The 22,084-nt window shown below is 39.7% G+C and overlaps 1 protein-coding gene across 1 annotated transcript in view; it reads left to right on the top strand.

The window, feature by feature from the left end:
• The window catches only part of HYDIN (HYDIN, axonemal central pair apparatus protein), a 474,307-nt gene that overhangs the window by 293,744 nt on the left and 158,479 nt on the right, over window positions 1-22,084 (top strand). The window contains 2 exon segments of the mRNA XM_010850902.1: window positions 5,642-5,806; window positions 7,176-7,328. Coding sequence (XP_010849204.1) covers window positions 5,642-5,806; window positions 7,176-7,328 — 318 coding nt within the window.

The raw sequence follows: 22,084 nt of genomic DNA, 5'->3' as shown, positions 1-22,084 counted from the left end.
AGAAAACGAAGATCATGGCATCTGGTCCCACCACTTCATGGGAAATAGATGGGGAAATAGTGGAAACAGTGTCAGACTTTATTTTTCTGGGCTCCAAAATCACTGCAGATGGTGACTGCAGCCATGAAGTTAAAAGACTTCATGGCTTACTCCTTGGAAGGAAAGTTATGACCAACCTAGATAGCATATTCAAAAGCAGAGATATTACTTTGCCAACAAAGGTTCATCTAGTCAAGGCTATGGTTTTTCCTGTGGTCATGTATGGATGTGAGAGTTGGACTGTGAAGAAGGCTGAGCGCCAAAGAATTGATGCTTTTGAAGTGTGGTGTTGGAGAAGACTCTTGAGAGTCCCTTGGACTGCAAGGAGATCCAACCAGTCCATTCTGAAGGAGATCAGCCCTGGGATTTCTTTGGAGGGAATGATGCTGAAGCTGAAACTCCAGTACTTTGGCCACCTCATTCAAAGAGTTGACTCATTGGAAAAGACTCTGATGCTGGGAGGGATTGGGGGCAAGAGGAAAAGGGGACGACAGAGGATGAGATGGCTGGATGGCATCACTGACTCGATGGACGTGAGTCTCAGTGAACTCCAGGCGTTGGTGATGGACAGGGAGGCCTGGCGTGCTGCGATTCATGGGGTCGCAAAGAGTTGGACACGACTGAGCGACTGATCTGATCTGATCTAGGTTGGTCATAACTTTTCTTCCAAGGAATAAGCATCTTTTAATTTCATGGCTGCAGTCACCATCTGCAGTGATTTTGGAGCCCAGAGAAATAAAGTCGGCCACTGTTTCCACTGTTTCCCCATCTATTTGCCATGAAGTGATGGGACCAGATGCCATGATCTTCGTTTTCTGAATGTTGAGCTTTATCATTTGGTTTTTGTCTTTCAGTTTGTTAATATGGTGTATCACATTGATTGATTTGGGTATATTGAAGAATCCTTGCATTCCTGGAATAATCCCAACTTGATCATGGTATGTGAGCTTTTTGATGTGTTGCTGAATTCTGTTTGCTAAAATTTTATTGAGGAATTTTGCATCTATGTTCATCAGTGATATTGGCCTGTAGCTTTCTTTTTTTGTGTTGTCTTTGGTTTTGGTATCAGGATGATGGTGACCTTGTAGAATGAGTTTGGAAGTATTCCTTCCTCTGTAATTTTTTGAAAGAGTTTTTGAAGAATAGGCATTAGCTCTTTTCTATATGTTTGATAGAATTCTCCTGTGAAGCCATCTGGTTCTGGGCCTTTGTTTTGGGGGAGATTTTTGATCACAGCTTCAATTTCAGTGCTTGTAATTGGGTTGTTCATAATTTCTATTTCTTTCTGGCTCAGTCTTGGAGGAGAAGGCAATGGCACCCCACTCCAGTTACTCTTGCCTGGAAAATCGCATGGATGGAGGAGCCTAGTAGGCTGTAGTCCATGGGGTCACTAAGAGTCAGACACGACTGAGCGATTTCCCTTTCACTTTTCACTTTCATGCATTGGAGAAGGAAATGGCAACCCACTCCAGTGTTCTTGCCTGGAGAATCCCAGGGACAGGGGAGCCTGGTGGGCTGCCGTTTATGGGGTCGCACAGAGTCAGACACGACTAAAGTGACTTAGGAGCAGCAGTAACTTCTCCCCTGGAGAAGGAAATGGCAACCCACTCCAGTATCCTTATCTGGAGAATCCCATGGACGGAGGAGCCTGATAGGCTATAGTCCACCGGGTCGAAAAGAGTCAGACACGACTGAGTGACTTTTTACTTATTTTTACTCAGTCTTGGAAAATTGAACTTTTCTAAGAATCTTTGCATTTCTTCCAGGTTATCCATTTTATTACCATATAGTTGTTCATAATAGTCTCTTATAATCCTTTGTATTTCTGCATTGTCTGTTGTAAGCTCTCCTTTTTCATTTCTAATTTTGTTGATTTGATTCTTCTCTCTTTTCTTGATGAGTCTGGCTAAAGGCTTGTCAATTTTGTTTATCTTCTCAAAGAACCATCTTATAGTTTTATTAATCTTTACTATTGTTTCTTTCATTTCTTTTTCATTTATTTCTGCTCGGATCTTTATTTCTTTCCTTCTACTAATTGTGAGGATTTTTTTCCTTCATTTTTCCAGTTGTTTTAGGTGTAAAGTTAGGCCGTCTATTTGATGTTTTTCTTGTGTCTTGAGGTAGGATTGTATGGCTAGAAACTTCCCTCTTAGAACTGCTTTTGCTGCATCACATGGGTTTTGAGTTGTGTTTTCATTGTAATTTGTTTCTAGAAATTTTTTTATTTCCCTCTTGATTTCTTCAGTAACCTGTTGGTTATTTAGAAACGTGTTATTTAATATCCATGTGTTTGTGTTTCTTACAGTTTTTTTTTCTTGTAATTGATATCTAGTCTCATAGCGTTGTGGTCAGAGAAGATGGTTGATACGATTTCAATTTTCTTAAATTTACTGAGGTTTGATTTGTGACCCAAGATGTAGTCTATCCTGGAGAATGTTCCATGTGCACTTGAGAAGAAGGTGTATTCTTCTGCATTTGGATGAAATGTCCTGAAGATATCAATGAGATCCCTCTCATCTAATGTATCATTTAAGCCTTGTGTTTCCTTATTAATTTTCTCTTTTGATGATCTGTCCATTGGTGTAAGTGGGGTGTTAAAGTCTCCTACTATTATTGTGTTACTGTCAATTTCTTCTTTTATGTCTATTAGTGTTTGTCTTATGTATTAAGATGCTCCTATGTTGGGTGCATAGATATTTACAATTGTTATGTCTTCCTCTTGGATTGGTCCTTCGATCATTATGTAGTGTCCTTCCTTATCTCTTGTAATCTTCTTTATTTTAAGGTCTATTTTGTCTGATATGAAGATTGCTACTCTGGCATTCTTTTGCTTCACATTTGCAAGTATATTTTTGGAATATATTTTTCCATCCTCTCACTTTCAGTCTATATGTGTCTTTAGGTCTGAAGTAGGTTTCTTGTAGACAGCATATATATATGGGTCTTGTTTTTGTATCCATTCAGCCAGTCTGTGTCTTTTGGTTGGAGCATTCCATTTACATTTAAAGTAATTATTGACATATATATTCCTATTGCCATTTTCTTAAATGTTTAGGGTTGATTTTGTAGATCTTTTTTCTTCTCTTGTATCTCTTGACTATATAAGTCCCTTTAACATTTGTTGTAAAGCTGGTTTGGTGGTACTGCTTGTCTGAAAAGCTTTTGATTTCTCCCTCAGTTTTGAATGAGATCCTTCCTGGATACAGTAATCTTGGTTGTAGATTTTTCCCTTTGAGTACTTTAAATATATCCTGCCATTCCCTTCTGGTCTGCAGAGTTTCTGCTGAAAGATCAGCTGTTAAATGTATGGAGTTTCCCTTGTATGTTACTTGTTGCTTCTCCTTGCTTCTTTTAACATCCTTTCTTTGTGTTTAGTCTTTGTTAGTTTGACTAGGAGCCTGGTAGGCTGCAGTCCATGGGGTCGCTAAGAGTCGGACACGACTGAGTGACTTCACTTTCAGTCTTTACTTTCACACATTGGAGAAGGAAGTGGCAACCCACTCCAGTGTTCTTGCCTGGAGAATCCCAGGGATGGGGGAGCCTGGTGGGCTGCTGTCTATGGAGTCACACAGAGTCAGACACGACTGAAGTGACTTAGCAGCAGCAGCAGTTTGATTAGTATGTGGCTTGGCATGTTTCTCCTTGGGTTTATCCTGTATGGGACTCTTTGTGCCTGTTGGAATTGATTGACTATTTCCTTTTTCATTTTGGGGAAATTTTCAACTATAATCTCTTCAAAATTTCTTATATCCTTTCTTGTTCTCTTCTTCTTCTGGGACCCCCTATAATTCAAGTGTTGGTGCATTTGATGTTGTCCCAGAGGTCTCTGAGCCTGTCCTCAGTTGTTTTCATTCTTTTTACTTTATTCTGCTCTTCAGAAGTTATTTCCACCATTTTATCTTCCAGCTTACTGATTTGTTCTTCTGCTTCAGATATTCTGCTATTGATTCCTTCTAGAGTATGACACAACTGAGTGACTGAACTGAACTGAACTGAACTGAGAGTATTTTTAATTTCAGTAATTGTGTTGTTTGTCTCTGCATGTTTATTCTTTAATTCTTCTAGGTCTTTGTTAATTGTTTCTTGCACTTTCTCCATTTTGTTTTCAAGGTTTTTGATCACTTTACTATCATTATTCTGAATTCTTTTTCAGATAGTTTGCCTAGTTCCTCTTCATTTATTTGGACATCTGTGTTTCTAATTTGTTCCTTCATTTGTGCAGCATTTCTCTGCCTTTTCATTATTTTTTTAAACTTATGGTGTTTGAGGTCTCCTTTTTCCAGGCTTCAAGGTTGAATTCTTTCTTCCTTTTGGTTCTGCCCTCCTAAGGTTGGTCCAGTGGTTTGTGTAAGCTTCTTATAGGGTAAGATTTGTGCTGAGTTTTTGTTTGTTTTTCCTCTGATGGGCAAGGCTGAGTGAGGTGGTGATCCTGTCTGCTGTTGATTGGGTTTGTATTTTTGTTGTTTGGATGAGGTGTCCTGCCCAGGGGGCGCTACTGGCAGTTGAGTGATGCTGGGTCTTATATTCAGGTGGTTTCCTTTGTACAAATTCTCACTATATGATACCCCCTAGGGTTAGTTCTCTGGTAGTCTAGGGTCTTGGAGTCAGTGCTCCCACTCCAAAGGCTCAGGCTTGATCTCGTTCAGGGGTGACTCTTGTTTAAGGAAATGTCCCTCTTGTATGTCTGTGGCTTAGAGTTGTATGTTGTGGCTTCTTTCAAACCTGAACAACTGCGGTGGTGGCCTGGCAGCCCGCTCCGGTGTCCAGGTGGATGACTGAGTGGCCCAGGCAGTGGCTTGGGTGTGGGCTCCCAAGCATGGGATTTTTAAAGTTTTATTTGTGTTACATAAAAACTTAGTAATGTGCTGCAGAACACACACTAGTAAACAATGGACAACATTCATTCATTCACCTACCTGTTTTTTCCATTTAAAAAACATATACTGAGCATGTGTTTTGGGCCAGAAAGTGGGCAGGTATTGAGGAGAGAGGCCCAGGTCATGGCTTAAGACGTTTATAGCCCTTGGAGAAGATGGACATGTTAATAGTGCATGCTGAGGAAAGGGACTGAGGGATGCTCCCTGAGAACAAAGGAAGTGCCTGGACTTTAGGGCCCGGACACCCCTGGGGGTTTCAGGATGAGTTGGGGGCAGGTCAGAGGGTACGGGCATTGCAGAAAGAGTAACGGCAACTGCAAAAGGTTGGAGGTGAAAGCAGTATCACGTGTTCAGGAAATGCCAGTGGCCTCTACTGATGGAGTGTACAGGGGTGAAGTGGACGGGGATTAAAGCATGAAGGTGCAAAAGGCCTGTTCAAGGAATTTGGCCGTGGGAAGCCGTTGTCCTGAGCTAACTCACATTGTGGATGATTCTGCACTTTTCTGGGTCGCACACTTTGGATTTGGGGCTTGTGCACCTCTTTTAGCCAGAGTTCCTTTTGGCTGAATTGAGGTGGTCATCCCCATTCGCTTGCTTTAACAAGGGTACATTATAAGACCCTCTGTGGATTCAGGACAATGCTTTTTTCAAAATAATGTCATGTGCTACTGGTTTCATACTGAACCTGAGGCTTGCTTATCCTTCTAGCTTCTCTCCCCCACTAGGTGTATCAGGATGTGCCCGCTGTGCTGCTGTCTAGTCCCACGCCCTGTGGGATCATCCCCCCGCACAGCACAGTTCACATACCTCTGACCCTGGAGACCCAAGTCCCTGGGGAATACAGGTCCACAGTTTACATCTCCACCTTTGGGAGCCAGGATCCCCCGATGGTGAGTGCCTGTTTTCAGAATTGCAGTTCTAAGTGCCGTGCTTCTTGTGGGGACATTCTAACCTTTACCTGTAAGGTACTCACTGTATTTGCGTATCCTCTAGTTGTTGGTCTTCTAGAGTCTTTCATTTTCTCTCTGCAGTGGTAAAATACCAGGGCTGTTACTTTGGGAATCTGTTTTGTGGATACATCTGAAAATGGTGCTTTATAGCAATTGATTTTTCTCACACATACAGACACACCTGACCCCTCTCCAGACCCATGAAACCAGAATCTCTGAGGACAGAGGACCAGCACACCCCTTCTCAATTGTTCCTACTACAAAGCTAGGTATCCCTAGCTTGCTACATGTGGTCTCTGAGATTGATTTCCTCCACTGCTCACCAGATCTTTTCCTGTAGGTTATTGGATATGTATACACAACTTTATGCTACAGCATATCCTATTATATTCTTGGACTTATACCACCGATGAACCTCAGTTACTCCAGGCCTGAGAAAAGGGAGACATGGAAAGCTGTCTGCTGCTTGAGCTGAATCAAAGGACGAATCTTGAAGGAAGTTACCCAATAGGCTATGAATTCCTAGCCATCGGATTTACTTGGAAGCTGGGTGGTGTCAACATGCATTTGTTTGAAGTGATTCTGATTGCTTAGAGAGTATAATAAACTAGGGTTTTGCTTTTATCTCTTCCATATAAGATCATGTAGATAAGCCATCTGACATAAAGCAGCGTCATTAAGGCAGGCCAGCTGAAAGGTGCCACATCCAGGTAACCTGCTAGCCTACACACCTGCCCTGCACAGATGCAGCACAGATGTACCTTGCTGAGCAGGAAACATTTTATGAAAGAAAAAGACCCCCTTCCTTGGGCAGACAGAGTGCCTGGCGGAGAGCATAGCAGAAAGGAAGGAGAGCAAGGCGAATTTCAGTCCCCAACCTGCACAGCTTTGCATGGTGGGTAACCTTGTCATATTGCTAGTACAGCAAAAGGACTGGGACTCAGTCCAGCCACATCCAGCCCTGAAGTGCTGGTCCTTAACCCCTCAGTGTTCCTGAGGCTGGAGTTCTGGTGGCACATACTGAACTGTCATTCTGGTTTCCCATCGGTGCACGGCTCTGGGCTGACCCAGGGAAGCAAAGCTTTATTTTAAGGGAGGAATTCCATGCTAGATCCACGGGTCTGATCAGAGGGGCCATCCTTGTGGCCTTTCACTACATAGTATCAGGGAGAAGGACCGTCGATTCTAATAGCAACCTTTTATGTCCCTGCTTTTTATAAAGGGATGCTTAGAAGGTTCCGTTTCAATTTGATTTTAAAGGCCCACCATTTCAGCCATTCCTGTATTCTTTCTCTTGCATGGACTGCAGGTATGTCACTTAAAGAGCATCGGAGAAGGCCCAGTTATCTATGTACATCCCAGTCAAGTTGACTTTGGCAATATCTACGTCCTGAAGGACTCCCTCAGGGTTCTCAAGTTGTCTAACCAGTCCTTCATCCCCGCACTATTCAAGGCACGCATGGTGAGTAGAGTGTGCGCTGTCACATGACGAAAACACAGCTTTGCCTGTATCTTGGGGGCAGTGGCCTTATTTCAGCAGCATGTCTTTGAAAATGATCTACAGAAGCAGAGATTTACATAGTTCAACTGCATTAAACTGTGTTATTCTCATCCCTAATTCCTCTTTATTATAACCCTCTCCTGGGTATGTCTCTAAAAAAAAAAAAAAAAAAAGCACTAATTAAAAAAGACACACTCACGCCTATGTTTATAGCAGCATTATTGACAATTGCTAAGACATGGAGACAACTATGCCTGGCTTTTCATTTTTTCAAAGTATTATCTTTTTTCTGTGTATTAAACTAAAAGACATGTTTTAACACTTAAACTCATTGATTTATAATCAAACCTCTTAACTATTTTTATAATGTTTAACATATTACTAGTGAGCACCGACAAAAGACACTAAAATGTATCTTTATGAGAGAGCAGAGTTCTTATGTCTTAGCCTTAATTGTGAACAAAATCTATAGAATAAACTCACAGGAATAAGGAAATAAGAGGATAACATCCTAATTTATCAAGATGGGCATCTTCTCTCTTACCATGTAAAAGTCATAGCCATTCCAAAATGGACCACCCTCTCCCTAAGCCTACCAAGTGACTCTTTCAGTCACAAGAAGCTACCAATGGCAGTGATGTCAAGAGACTTCCAGAAGCAAAGGTTTGTACTTGGCAGACAGCTGTAAGCCCCTCATGCCGACCCTCATTTGAGACTTTTTTTACTTTGGCATAACTAAATGTGAAACTCATAAGACAGATTCCAGCAGGTCATACTGATTATAAACTACTCTAGGAGAAGGAAAGCTATTGATTACATGATGGGTCAGCACCTTCCCTGAATTTAGAGTGACAGCTCTACTGATTAAATATGATTAATTCAAGTATAAGCTCAAGCCAGAATGAAAGGAGGCTTGATTTCCTTGTTGTGAAAGAGCTTGCCAGAAAATAAAAGAAAAATATATTGGTTTCCTGCATGTTTTATAAGCTTTTCCATCTTCATTCTGCCTATTCCAGCTCTTAATTAGCTTTAGCAAATTGTTTTTGCTAATTAGTTGTTATTCAGGCATACACTTAATACTTGTCACCACAGAGGGAGATTAAGGCAAAATTTCCTTCATATGGACCAAATGTGGCTTTTTTATTTCAAGTTCTACTTTCCCTCCTCCATACAAATCTATAACTTCTTCCCCATTGCCAGCATCACCATCAGCAGAACTACAGTGGACTAAATGTTTGTGCCCTGTGCCACCCCCCAACCCCTGCCACCATCAATTCATGTATTGAAATCCTAACCCTCAGTGTGATGGTATTAGGAGGTGAAGTTTTGGTGAGGTAAATAGGTCATGAGGATAGAGTCATCATGAATGAGATTAGTGCCCTCACAAAAGAAACCCCAGAGAGCTCTCTCACACTCTCCATCACTTAAGGATACAAAGAAAAAAATAGCAGTCTACAACCTGGAAGAGACCTCACACCAGAACCTGACTATATTGACACTCTAATCTCAGACTACCAGCCAGAACAGTGAGAAATAAATTTCTGTTGTTTGTAAACCACCCAGTATAGTATTCTGTTATAGCAGTCTACATCAACTAAGACACCAACGAACTCATGTTACTCTTAAGGGATGGCTGTCATTGTCATTAAAAACTAAAGAATTTATTCTGCCTGTTTGTGTACTGACAGTAGACAGTCATCCTCAATAATAAGCTAGTACAAAATGAAACACACTTTTATGTAATGAGAAAAGACAGATGCATTAAGGAGCATGGTGTAAAGGTTTGTTAATGGTATGAAATCCTGACACACATACATAAAGATCAGATGGAGTTGATCGGGGAGCAAGTCTATTCTTCCTCAGTGCCATTTTATCTTCTCTGTCACAAGCGAAAGGAAAGAGACTGGAGAGGCATCTGTAACATGGTACAGCTCTCTGTAGAATGGCATTTGGGATATTTTTTTAAATGTTGGTTGTGATGAAATTGTATGCAGCATTGTTTTATGCTTTGAAAGGAAAAAATCCTCCTCTGGAATGTTAGGATATTAAATTGAAATGAGTCTGGGAAAGAAGGGCAACATTTATCTGAGGGTCTTAGATACAGTAGTCACTCAGCAAACAGTGGTTGAGTATCTGAGAGCTGCAGTAGTATTCTGTACTATCAACAGTATGGGTTCTAGTCAGACACATCTGGAATCAAGCCCTAAGTCTGCGTGTGCTAATTCTGGGCACATTGTTTAATCTTTCTGAGGCTTTGGTTCCTTCTCTTTCAGTGGAACTAATAATGGCATCTAGAAGATTAAACATGATAATCTATGTAGAAAGAGCCTGGCGAAAAATAAACATCAGCATTCAATAAATGGTAGTTTTGATTATTAATGTTGACAGACAAAAAGATCTAGGTGAAATGGCTTATGGAAAGACTTTTTTATTTTTTTGACACTATATCTTAAGATTTTTTTCTATTTCTTAGGTAAGAAAGAAAAAGAAATAAGGCACACTCAGAGAGGCCTTAAGATTTCAAATTTAACTGATCCACATAGTACAGTGCTCTATCAGATGGGAGCACTATTACTGCCTTTTTTCTTACTCTTCATTTGTTTCTGTAATTTTTGACAGTGAAGCCAGCTTATAAAATATAAAACATTTTTATTGATGAATCCATATGTGTTCTTCTACACCAAAGAAAAGAGATTTATTAGCAAGTAACTTACTTTAGAAATTTTAGGTTCATTAGCTTTCTGATTCTCGGAGCTTATTTATTCATGTATTTGTGCAGATGCTTCCTGGCACCATGTAAATCATATCTGTGTGCTCAGAGCAGTCCTAGTTCTTTTATTTAACTATCTTTATGTCTTGTGTTTGATTGAACACCTTTGACTGAGTCTTGAGAAGGCAGTGATTTTCAGAAAGAACATTATTGTCCCTGTTGAAAGATACCTCCTTGTAGCCTTAAAAGATTATTGGTAATCTTAAGAGCTGTGTAATCATAAGAGCTATATGTAAGTTACAGAAACCTGCTTCCCTCATATAGTCAAACTCTGCTGGCCTTAAAATTCTCACAGACTTTCCCCTACCCCCTACTCCCTGCAAAGGGGCAAATTAAGAAGTAGGACAGTTGCTTGACCAGTAGGAACTCTCAGCATCTCAGTGACCAAGCCCTTTCAATCAATCTGTCATTCTAAACTCCTTCTCTCTAAGAACAGGGAGAAAATCTGGGCACAATATGGAAAATCACAAGTTTAAGGGAATGATGGAACAACAGTGCCAGTGACAACAACCCAGAATAAAAAGGAAGTTAAGGAATTTAAACCCAGCATTTATGACTGCTCTGGTTTCCCTGGTGGCTCAGACAGTAAAGCGCCTGCCTGCAATTTGGGAGACCTGGGTTCAATCCCTGGGTCAGGAAGATCTCCTGGAGAAGGAAATGGCAACCCACTCCAGCACTCTTGCCTGGAAAATTTCCATGGACTGAGGAGCCTGGGGGTCTACAGTCCATGGGGTCTCAAAGAGTCAGACATGACTGAGCGACTTCACTTTCTTTCACTTTTCTATATAGTACCAGAAGAGGTTGAAAACTAAAAGGAGCTTTCAGAAAACTCATTGATCTAAGAAGATAAACACTGGAATCAAGACAGGCTAGAGAGATAAAAACTGGAGAAAAATGAACTTGGTAAAACTCTCAAACTTTTGGTTCCGACTAGGAAAAGCTATTTTCTGGAAACAAAAGTGACCTAATGCAGACCTCATAATCTCTGTTTGGATGAAGGAGTTCCAGGATTCCTAGTTCCTTCCACATCTTTCCTAGAAGCAAATATATGTTCTTACCAGAAGATGACAACATGATTCTAAGCCTCAAAATATCTCTACAGTTTTCATATACAATGTCAAACAGTTAATTTTAAAATTACCAAGCATAGGATACAAATTAACATAAAACTACAATATGCTTAATATACTCAAGGAAATAAAAGGCACAATTTAGAATTTGGTAGAGATCTAGAAAGTATAAAAGAGAACAAATGGGAATTGAAAACCTGAAAAATGCAATTGAAATTAGGAACTCAGTACATGAGTTTAACTGTGCATTACATACAGATGAATAGATAACTGTGGAAGTGAAAGTTCAGAAGGAGCTACTCAAAATGAAAATGTAGACGAGTTGGTAAAACAGACAAACTCAGAGAGAGAGGGAAAGGGAAAAAAGCTGTCATTGCCTTCCACAGAAGCAAATGGATAGGGCTCAAACTGCCCAGGTAAGAAGTAACAGTAGATTATAGATGAGAAGGCGAACAGCAAAAGAAAATGCTGAAAATTGACAGTGGTTGCCATCATTAATGAGCAACAGGGGGATTGATAAGGGTGGGATGGGGTGCAAGAGACTTCTGTTTTTCACAAAAATTGTGTAATGCATATATCTCATAAAAATAAGATTTAAAATTTTAAATCATGCTGCAAGACAGTATGTAGAAGTATGCTACCATTTATGCAAGAAAAAGTATATAAGAAAAAATATAAATATGTATATTTTTTAGTTTTGTTTATAAAGTTTCTCTGAAAAGACAGGCAGAAAACTGGAAACAATGGCTGCCTCTGGGAATGGTAACTAGTGGTCCTGTGCAGGAGAGAGAGAGACTCATTACAATCCATTTGAATTCAGCACTGGGACATGCATTATTTATTTTTTCAAGAAAAAGCTTCTAAGAAAGAAAGAAACTGGGAATGAAACTAAGGAGAACAAGCAGAGTTAAAATTAAATGGGCCCTAAAGAGAAGGGTAATCATATCCTTTTAGGATGTGTAATTTATTCAAGAAACAAAAGTGTGTTTTCCCTGTTACATAAATTAGCATCCTTATAGAACAAACAGAAGTTAATAAAAGAAAAAAAGTCACTCATATGGCACCCTACCAATAACCACCATTAAGCTTTTGGTGTACATGTTCCAAAACTGTACTGTGTGTGTCTGTCTGTGTATTCCTATCCCCCACCATCAATACTACTTCATTGCCAGCTATTTTTATTCAACAGTGTGGTATAGTCAGTTTCTGACATGAATTATTAAGGAATATTCCTACACAGATCATTTACAGTGACTGACTTTATTCCATCATTGGGCTTCACCGCAGTTGATTTAGCTAATCGCCTACCGATAGGTGTTTTCCAGCTTTTCACCACTATAAACAATGTTCACATCCTAATTGCTGCTCCCATCTTTAGCTGTTTCCTTAGACTAAATTCCTAGAAATGCAGTTGCTGGATCAAATGATGTGAATGTAACTAAGTCTTGGTAAGTCTTTTGAAATTATCTCCTAGAAAATTTGTACCAGTTTATATCCTACCCACCTCAGTGTTAAAGAAGGTTACCCTGTCCCAGACCCTTGCTGGCATTTTGTTTGCTAAATCTGGCAGATGAGGGAAAAAAAAAAACACATATTGCTAGTTAAGTTTGTGTTTCTTTGGCTTACTGGTGATACTGAACATTTTCCATGTACTTGTTGACTAACAAGTATTTCTAAGTATCTTCCGCATGCCTGGGACTAATTGTGCTCACTGAAGGGAGAGACATAAAAATGATCTCTTAGTTCATAAGATCATAAGAATAATCTCTTTCTTCAAAGAATTTGCAATCTCAAAAAAAGAAATGACCACAAAAACAACACAGTCTTACAGTGTGCAGTGTTACATATAAGCACAGCATAAGATGTGGCTAGTGAGTGAGTAAAGTCAAAGTCACTCAGTCATGTTCGACTCTTTGTGACCCCATGGACTATACAGTCCATGGAATTCTCCAGGCCAGAATACTGAAGTGGGTAGCCTTTCCCTTCTCCAGCGGATCTTCCCGAACCAGGAATCGAACCAGGGTCTCCTACCAACTGAGCTATCAGGGAAGCCTATAGGAAGTGGCTAATTCTCCCACAAAATTAAAAATGTTTATAGATGGGCACATTCGAGTGGAGAGTTGAGGGGTAAGGAGGAGGAGGACAGGGAAATGGGGTGTACATTTCCAAAGAGCAGCACAGTTAAATGCAGTGATGGTGTACCACACCTTTGGGGAGATCCAGTGTGGCTGAGGCCAAGGATGCCTGTTGGAAACTGACAGCGCCTGGGAAGTAAGCCTACAGAAGTGCTCCTTAACAAAGAATTTGAAAGAGATCCTCCAGACCGGAGGCTCCTATCTGATGTGCCAGTCTTGATCACAGGCTGCCTTTGTTTCAAACAAATTGGACTTCCCTGGTGGCTGAGATGGCCTGCAAATACAGGAGATCCGAGTTCAGTCCCTGGGTCAGGAAGATCCCCTGGAAGATGGAATGGCAACCCACTCCAGTGTTCTTGCCTGGAGAATCCCATGGACAGAGGAGCCTGGTGGGCTGCAGTCCATAGGGTTGCAAAGAATCGAACATGACTGAAGCGACTTAGCACACAGTGCCTTTGTTTCAAACAGAAAAGATGACCAATATCCATCATGTTTGGAGGTCCTTGAGCCCTGGAAATTATATATAAAGTTTGGGATATGTATTTAGAATATGTTTGTATGTGGGAGGTGTGTGTTTGCATGCGCACATTTTTCTTTGAAGAGATTCCATAGTTTTCCCAAAGAGGGGAAAAGTCAGCACTACTGGTCCAGACATTGGAGACCCATCCAGAATCTCCAGTAGGAGAGGCACAGGATCAGGTCTGTGAAAGACATTCCTGTCAACAAGTTGGGTTGGTCTGAGGGCTGGGGGTGGGACACAAACAGGGAGGTGGACTGGACATGAAATTTTGAATGCTAACCTCCTAATAACCACCAGTTACTGAGTATTTATTCTGTGCTAGACAAAGTGCTTGGCACCCATTTTATTAAAAATTAGTACAGAGTCTCCTGGCTACAAATGGGCAGAGTCTGCAGTTGACCTGTCGGTCTCCATGTGACTCTGAAGCCCTCTTTTTTAATCATGACCCTCTGTGCCTCTCTTCTAAAGCTCTGTCATCATTTCTTTTGCATTTCATTTCCTAACGTTCAGTTAATTATTTTAAGCAGCAAAGTGACTCACTTCAGGGCAGAGAACCATATGGCTAGAGATACCATTTAGAGGACAAAAAACCAGAAAGGCCTCGGTGACTGTTCATTGTTTTGTTCCACAAAGAATTGATCATCTGCTGAGATAATGGTATAAATCCAAAGAAATCCCTCACTCTGCACTTTGGTTCCTGTTGTTATTTGTGTCCTGTCATCCCGTGGAAGGAAATTCCTGCAGGTTTCAACTGGCAAGCGAGTCATTCTGGAGACAAGTGCACAGTGCTGTTTACTTCAAGCTTCCTAGTCATTAGCTCTGCAGGATAGAAGGTCTGCCTGAGTGTATGCGCGTTCATTTATTGATAAAATGACATGTGCAAACACTTCTGTCTTTTGTGGAAAATATGAAATACACGATAGGGTAACTTATAAAAGCACTGGCTGCTTTACCTTGGGACCTGAGTGTTGGCTAAGAGGTGTGCTAATGCCCTGTTGTCAAATAAAAAGCAAATGTTAGCCTTAGATATGTGTAACCTCAGGTAGCAGGGATTAACACTCCTCACCAGTGGGCCTGGAATTCTGAAATGCAAAAGATCAAAACTTTTTGTGTTCTGCACAATCATATGCACATATGCATACCAACCACCTGTATGTGTTGTTCATGAGCTACTGTAATGACTGAAGCATTTTAGCCCCAATTCATAGAAGAAACAGAGGCAACTATTGCTGAAATTTTGGTAGAAGCCTTAGGAAAGTTTTTTTTTTTTTTTGTATCATCTTAGAAACAAATATTTGAAACTCTGCATTAGTTTTCTATTGCTAAGTAAATAATTACTACAGACTTAGTGGCTTAATACAACACAGATGTATTACCTCAGTTTCCATGGGTCAGAAATCCAGGCATGACTTGGCTGGATCCTCCTCCTAGGATCTCAGAAGGCTGAGATGAAGTTGCTGGCTGATCTGCATTCTCTTCTGGAGGTTTGACGAGGGAAAGATCCATTCTGGGCCCCCTCAGATTTGGCAGAGTTTCTTTTCTTGCAGTTGAATAACTGAGGTCCCATTTTCTTGCTGGCTATCAGTCAGGGACCACTGTCAGCTGTTGAGCCCCCTACAGACCCTCTCCTGCTTGGAATCTCATTAGGAAGACCCAGTCCCTTCTAAGGGCTCCCCTGATTAAGTCAGGCCCAGTAGGGTAATCTCTCCTCCTTAACATCAACTGAGTCAGGACCTTTCACAGTAGTGTTTGATTGAATAACTAGGAGAAGATAAGTGGACACCAGGAGAGGGAGATCTTGGGGGCCATCTTAGATGTCCACCTACTGTGAACCCTTATGAGATGCTTCTCTTCTGACAAGAGTGTTGTATGTTAAATGCTTCTTAGCATCTATCCTTGTTTTATGAGTTTGGTAATACATGTCACGGGAAATACTATTGAGCCCATAATTATATGTCATGTGGAGCATTTCAGCTCTTGGTAAAATGATGACAATAGCTGTTACTTACAGGGATTTACTATGTGCGAGACAATGTTCTGAGTTGTATGTGCATCACCTCATTTAATCATCAACTCTTTGCAGAAGTTGTCATCAGTATCATGAGCTACAGGTGGGATAACTGAGGCTGGACACAGTGAAGTGACGTGCCCAATGTGTGAGAGCTGGCAAGTGGCAGATCTGGGACTCAAACCACAATGTTTGTCTTCCTTTAGAACCCTCCTTTGTAACCATCGGAACCTTTAAAAGGGTTACAGAGTGTCCTCCATAGCCAAGATTATCATTCATCGGTTCTCCCTTTAGTCAGATTTGCCATCTAATAACAGAAAATGTCACATAGACCAAGTCCTCCCTAAAAACAAAGGACACCCCTAAGAGCCAAATACCAAAGAGACACAAGGTGAGCATGGTTAGAGACTGACTTTTGATAAGGACAGTCCAATACCTGAGCAGCAGGCATTTTATTGTGACTTGTTCTTGGATTCTAGGATGTACTGTGCTGCCTGGTTTTATGCCAAACATTGATTAATAAGCTTCATCAAAAAGAAAACTCATCACTTCAGCCCTGGAAAGCAACGTCAGGTCTTCTTTCCAGAGCAGCCAACCTGTGTCAGCAGGAATCAGAATAGAAATGGTGCCCATCCATTGAAAACTAATGTCCCCTGACTTGAAACAGCACTTACGCTGGTGACACCCTCTCTTTACTGTGGACAGAGGGTTGACCTGTGTTACTAGCTAGAGGAGGAAAATAAATGGTTAGAACATGAAAGCTGACATTCACAATGCCCTCTTATGAAAGGCATTTGTTTTTTTGATAAAAGAAGAACAAAAATGGCATTGATTTATGTTTTAATTGTAAGCTAAGCCTCAAACTAAATAGAGTGCTCAAAGGCCACACATCTGGGGAGAAGGGCCATCAGAATGAGATGATCCTGCCTAGAACATTTTTTATTTTTTCTCCTAGCTGCTCCTCCATTTGTCCTAACAGCAGATAGATATGAACTCCAGGCCTGAAATTCCCAGAGAAGTTGAAATGTGATACTTCTACTTCTGTGTTCTGGTGGAGTGAACTCTTCACCTTCCAAAATCTACGATCTAAGGCAGTTGGGGAAGACCTAAGAATATGACAGTAGACTGAACCCACAAAGTCGCTGTAGCAGAGGGTGGCTTATAGTTCACTATGCCTGTCCTCCTTTCCTCTTGAACCAGAGCGGGTGACATTTCCCAGCCTCCTCTGGAGTTAAGTGTGGCTGCATGACTGAGCTCTGGCCAGTGGAAGTGAGCAGAAGTGATCTGTGCCACTTTGAGGCTTGGTGCATAAAATCTTGGCCCTCGAGCCTCCATTCTCTTTATTTTCTTATTGGCTGGGCAGATGTCAGTCAGTGTCCAGACTGCCAAAGAAGCCATGAATTAAACATGACGTTCTCTATTTAGCTGGGGCCCTTGAATGCCTGAATGGAACAGAAACCCATCCTCAGTCCTGCCAGCAACTGGAATACATGAGAACAGGAATAATAATAAAATAAATGGTTTTTTTTTTTTAAAGCCATTGAGTGTCAGGGGTCTTTCCCTTATAGCAATTGACATTACTTTATCTAAAATAATCACCTAAACAGATTACTGTGTACCTTTCAAAGTCAATCTGGACATTAAAATTCTAAAAGACCTCTAGAAATGTGAAAGATTACATCAAATGTTGTCTTTTTATTGTTCTATAGGAGATCAAGCAATTAAATATCTAACTTATTAGCAATTGTATTTCAGCAATTTTTCCTTTCACTGGCTATATAAACAAGTCCCTGTGTTCTCCTTGGAGCCAGCTGTATTATTTTCCTAATTTTTTCATTAAAGAGATAAAGAACTCTTTGACAAAATAAAATAAAAGCCTAGACTAAAAAGACTGAAAGTAAAACAAGCAGTTCTAAGTAAGGAGAAGAGCTGGTTGCTCAAGCATGGAATATCTATTTCCATATATAACTTTGATTGTGTAGATCGGACTGAAAATGATACATCAAAGACTCCTATGTACAATAATAAAAACTCCAATGAAATGAAGCTATAATGACTCATTTAAAAGCATCTATCTGCATTTATAGCTCTTTCGAACTCACTTTTGTGTTATTTCCTATGGTTAATATGTTAGAAGTGAAAGTCGCTCAGTCATGTCCAACTCTTTGCGACCCCATGGACTATACAGTCCATGGAATTCTCCTGGCCAGAATACTGGAGTAGGTTTCCCTTCTCCAGGGGATATTCTCAACCCAGGGATTGAACCCATGTCTCCCACATTGCAGGCAGATTCTTTACCATCTGAGCCACCAGGGAAGCCCAATATGTTAGAAGGTATTAGTATTTGTACTTTGGGACTGTGTCTTAGTTCAGGCTACTATAATGAAGTACCAGTAGGCTGGATGGCTTATAAACTACCGAAATTTATTTCTGTAGTGTGGTTGAATTCTGCCAAGGGCCCTCTTCCACCCCAGGGACTCATAACTTGTCACTGTATCCTCAGAGTGGAGTAGATGAAGTAAATTTTCATGACTCTTGTGCTGTGCTTAATTGCTGAGTCATGTCTGACTCTGAAACCCCATGGACTATGGCCCACTAGGCTCCTCTCTCCATGGGGATTCTCCAGGCAAGAATACTGGAGTGGATTGTCATGCCCTCCTCTGGGGTTTGTGACTCTAAGGATAACAGTAATCTGGTTCATGAGCCCCACATCCTGATACCATCATACTGAGGAGAGGGTCTAAACATTAATTTAGGGGGAAACACAAAACATCAGTTCATAGCATTCCATCTTGGCTCCTCCAAACTGATGTCCTTCTCACATGAAAAATAAGTTCATTCCATCCCAACAGCCTTAACTTGTTCTAGTATCACCTCTAAGGTCTAGAGTCTTAGCTAACTATCAACTAAATCAGGTATGAATAAGACTCAGAGTACATTCATCCTGAGGTAAAATTCCTCTCTAGCTGTGAACCAGTGAAACCAAACAAGTTAATCAAGCAAGTGCTTCGGGGGCTATTTAGATGAAATGGATATATTGTGCATATGAGAACGGCATGGATATGAGGGCTCTGGGGCAGAATGTCAGAGACTGGATTGTTCGTATTCTTCCAAAATTCATATTTGAAACTCTCTCCTCTGGTGTGATGGTGTTAGGAGGTGAGGCCTCTGGGAGGTAATTAGGATTAGATGAGATCATAAGAGTCGAGACCTCAGGAAAGGATTAGTCCCCTAATAAGGGTCAAAAGAGAGCTACTTCCTCTGCTCTCTCTCCACTGTGTGAGGACACAAGGGAAAAGCCAACAGTCTTCAGTCTGGAAGAGGGCTCTCAGGAGAACTCAATCATGCTGGCACCCTGATCTTGGATTTAGTCTTTGGCATTGTGAGAAATAAATTTTGGTAGTTTATAAGCCACCCAGTCAGTCTATGGTACTTTGTTATAGCAGCTGACTAAGACAGATACTGATGCTGAGAATGGAGTACTGCTGTGACAAATACGTACAAATATGACTGTGGTTTTGGAACTGGGAAATGGGTTGAAGCTATGAGTTTTTTGTTGTTGTTGTTGTTTTTTTTAACTTTTTATTGAAGTGTGTATGTTTGTGTATGTGTATTCTATTTTAGATTCTTTTCCTTTATAGGTTAACGAATAACATTGAGTATAGTTCCCTGTGCTATGCAGTAGGTCCTTTTTGGTTATCTATTTTTAAAAAAAATTATTGGAGTATAATTGATTTATAATCTTGTGTAGCTTCTGCTGGACAGCATAGTGAATCAGTTATACATGTAAGAGTTTTGCAGTTCATGCTAGAATAAGCCTACATTGCTATGACTGGGCTATCAGACACTGTTTTTTAAAACATGGATAAATTAAGAAGATGCAAAGAAGTTATTTCTTTGAGCCTAAACATGAGCAAAATATAGCGATATTCAATCATGTAGTTTATCTTGCCAGTAATAATTGATCTATAATCCCCCAAATTAAATTTATGAGAATTATTATTTTTGTTACTAATATTTTAGGATAAAATTATGCACAAGTACAAGTCAATTTTATAGAAGGGCAGACTTTGCTTACTGTTTTCTTAATATTAAAAGTATTTCACTGGGGCTAATTTACTATGAGGAGAAAAGTTTAAATATTTTGGAGAAATAGTTTGTCATACAAACATCAACATTTCTTTTGGCAATTGTTCTGAATAGAGATAATTAGCATACAAATATCTTATCTCAGCCCTAGTTTATCTAGTGTGGTATTTAATGTTTGTTTTTTTTTCTATCTATGTCTCTAGAGATGTCCCATATTAAAAGGTTACGAATAATAGTAGGACTTGTGACTTAGAGTTAAATCTAAAATTTCCATTAATACTAAAATTAAAATTTTCTCATCATTCATCTACATCCTCTTTATAAACAATTTATAATCTTGAGAACTGTTCTTCTTTGCTTCATTTAATTTATTTGAATTTTAAAATGCAATTTATTAGTTCCCATGCAGACTTTCAAGCCAAGAAAAATTTTAATTAGCATTCTGATCTGTGCAATAGGATTTTCCTCAGCTGTTAACTGGGAAGTTGGCATTTGGGTTTAAATATTAGATTCTCCTTATTTAAGTACCTGTGACCCTGTTCCCAAGAGGGTGACCATTCAGGGCCCACTGACCAAATCCAGTCTCTGAGTTTACACTGGGGCTAGACGTGGGTTATGGTGACATTCCAAGGCACTGTCATCCTACAAGATTCTGCCTACTGAAATTTCTAACTCTTGACTGCAAATTGCAAAATACATTCTTCTTATTTACAATGAACATCAATCAGTACAACTCTATTCCAAACCCAGGAGATTTCTGATCTGTAACTTTACATTGAACCTCAGCCCTCATGGAGCTACATGTGTTTTTACATTTCTCTTTTTCCTTTTGCTAAGAGAAATACACCATAGAAGTTAAATAGAGGAAGGATAACTTTGTACTGGAATGCTCTCTCAAATCCAGCCCGTAGAGTATATTTTACATTTGTTTTTAAATTGTTGTTTTCTTCTGTCTGCTTTTTTTAAAGAGAGCTTATTCAGAGCTTCCTTACTCAGAAGAGTACAGGGAGCCACAGAAGATTCATGAGGGGATAATCAGATTCTTCTTCAATGGAGTGGAAAGCTTTATTTTGCCACTCCATTATTATCCTGGAAGTTTTGAAATGGTCTCTACATCTTTCCTGTTTTCAGCCTTTTCCCAGTGCATTGTTAGTCATCGTTAAATATTTTCTATGAATATTTACTCATATAAATATTTCTGAGTGTTTTTTTTCTCAAAACAAAACAGTACTGTTAGAATTAATTTAAATAATATAACAATCAAAATAGGGATATGGTGCTTTGTGTTAATTTTGAGATACTGTTTACATGTAAAATGAGAATGGAACAAATTGAATTTTATTAAGCAATGGCATAATATAGTTAAGGATCACACTCTGTGATAATTAAGCTCAATTTCATATTTAGACAGAAAAGAAAATGTGTCTGGAAATTTATCATACAAAGAATTTCAGTATCTTCTGCTCCAAAAATGCAGCTTGTTCTTTATATTTCCCTGAGACACATTCACTGTAGCCTTCTTCTGACTTGCATTTTTGTTTTGCATGGTCGTCTCTCTGAATGTCATTATTATCAGCTTCTTGGGGGCAGAAACTGTGCTTTGGATATTTTTGTGTCTCCCAAAATATCTGGACCTCAGAACCACTGAGCATGTATTTGGTATATGCACTTAAAAAGTATTTGCTTTTAAGTACATATAAAACAATTTGCTTATCAAATTTGTAGATAACTGGGAAGGATGAGGAAAAGTAGCTAATAAATTGAATGTCATAATCAGAATTTTAAAAGATCTCCAAAGGCTGAAAAATGTATAAAAAGAAAAGTAAATAATAAAACTGAATAAAAAAAAAAACACTGAAATTAAAATATGCTAGATGTGTTTAACAGTGAATTATATGCAGCTGAAGAAAGAATTATTGAACTGGAAGACAGCTCAGAGGAAATCATCCAAAATGAAGCACAGGGAGAGAAAGGATGGAAAATGCAGATGAAGCCTGTGAGGACACACTAGGAAAGTCATACCCACATAGAATGGAGTAGTATAAAGAAAGAAGAAAGAATGAGTCAGAAACTGTATTTAAACACAAATTGCTGAGAATTTTTCAGAAATAAAGATACCAAACCA

This window comes from Bison bison, unplaced genomic scaffold (assembly GCF_000754665.1).
Source record: "Bison bison bison isolate TAMUID 2011002044 unplaced genomic scaffold, Bison_UMD1.0 scf7180017864297, whole genome shotgun sequence".
NCBI classification, from domain to species: domain Eukaryota; kingdom Metazoa; phylum Chordata; class Mammalia; order Artiodactyla; family Bovidae; genus Bison; species Bison bison.
Note: the sequence above shows the minus strand (reverse complement) of the source record. Positions and strands in the feature narration are given on the sequence as shown.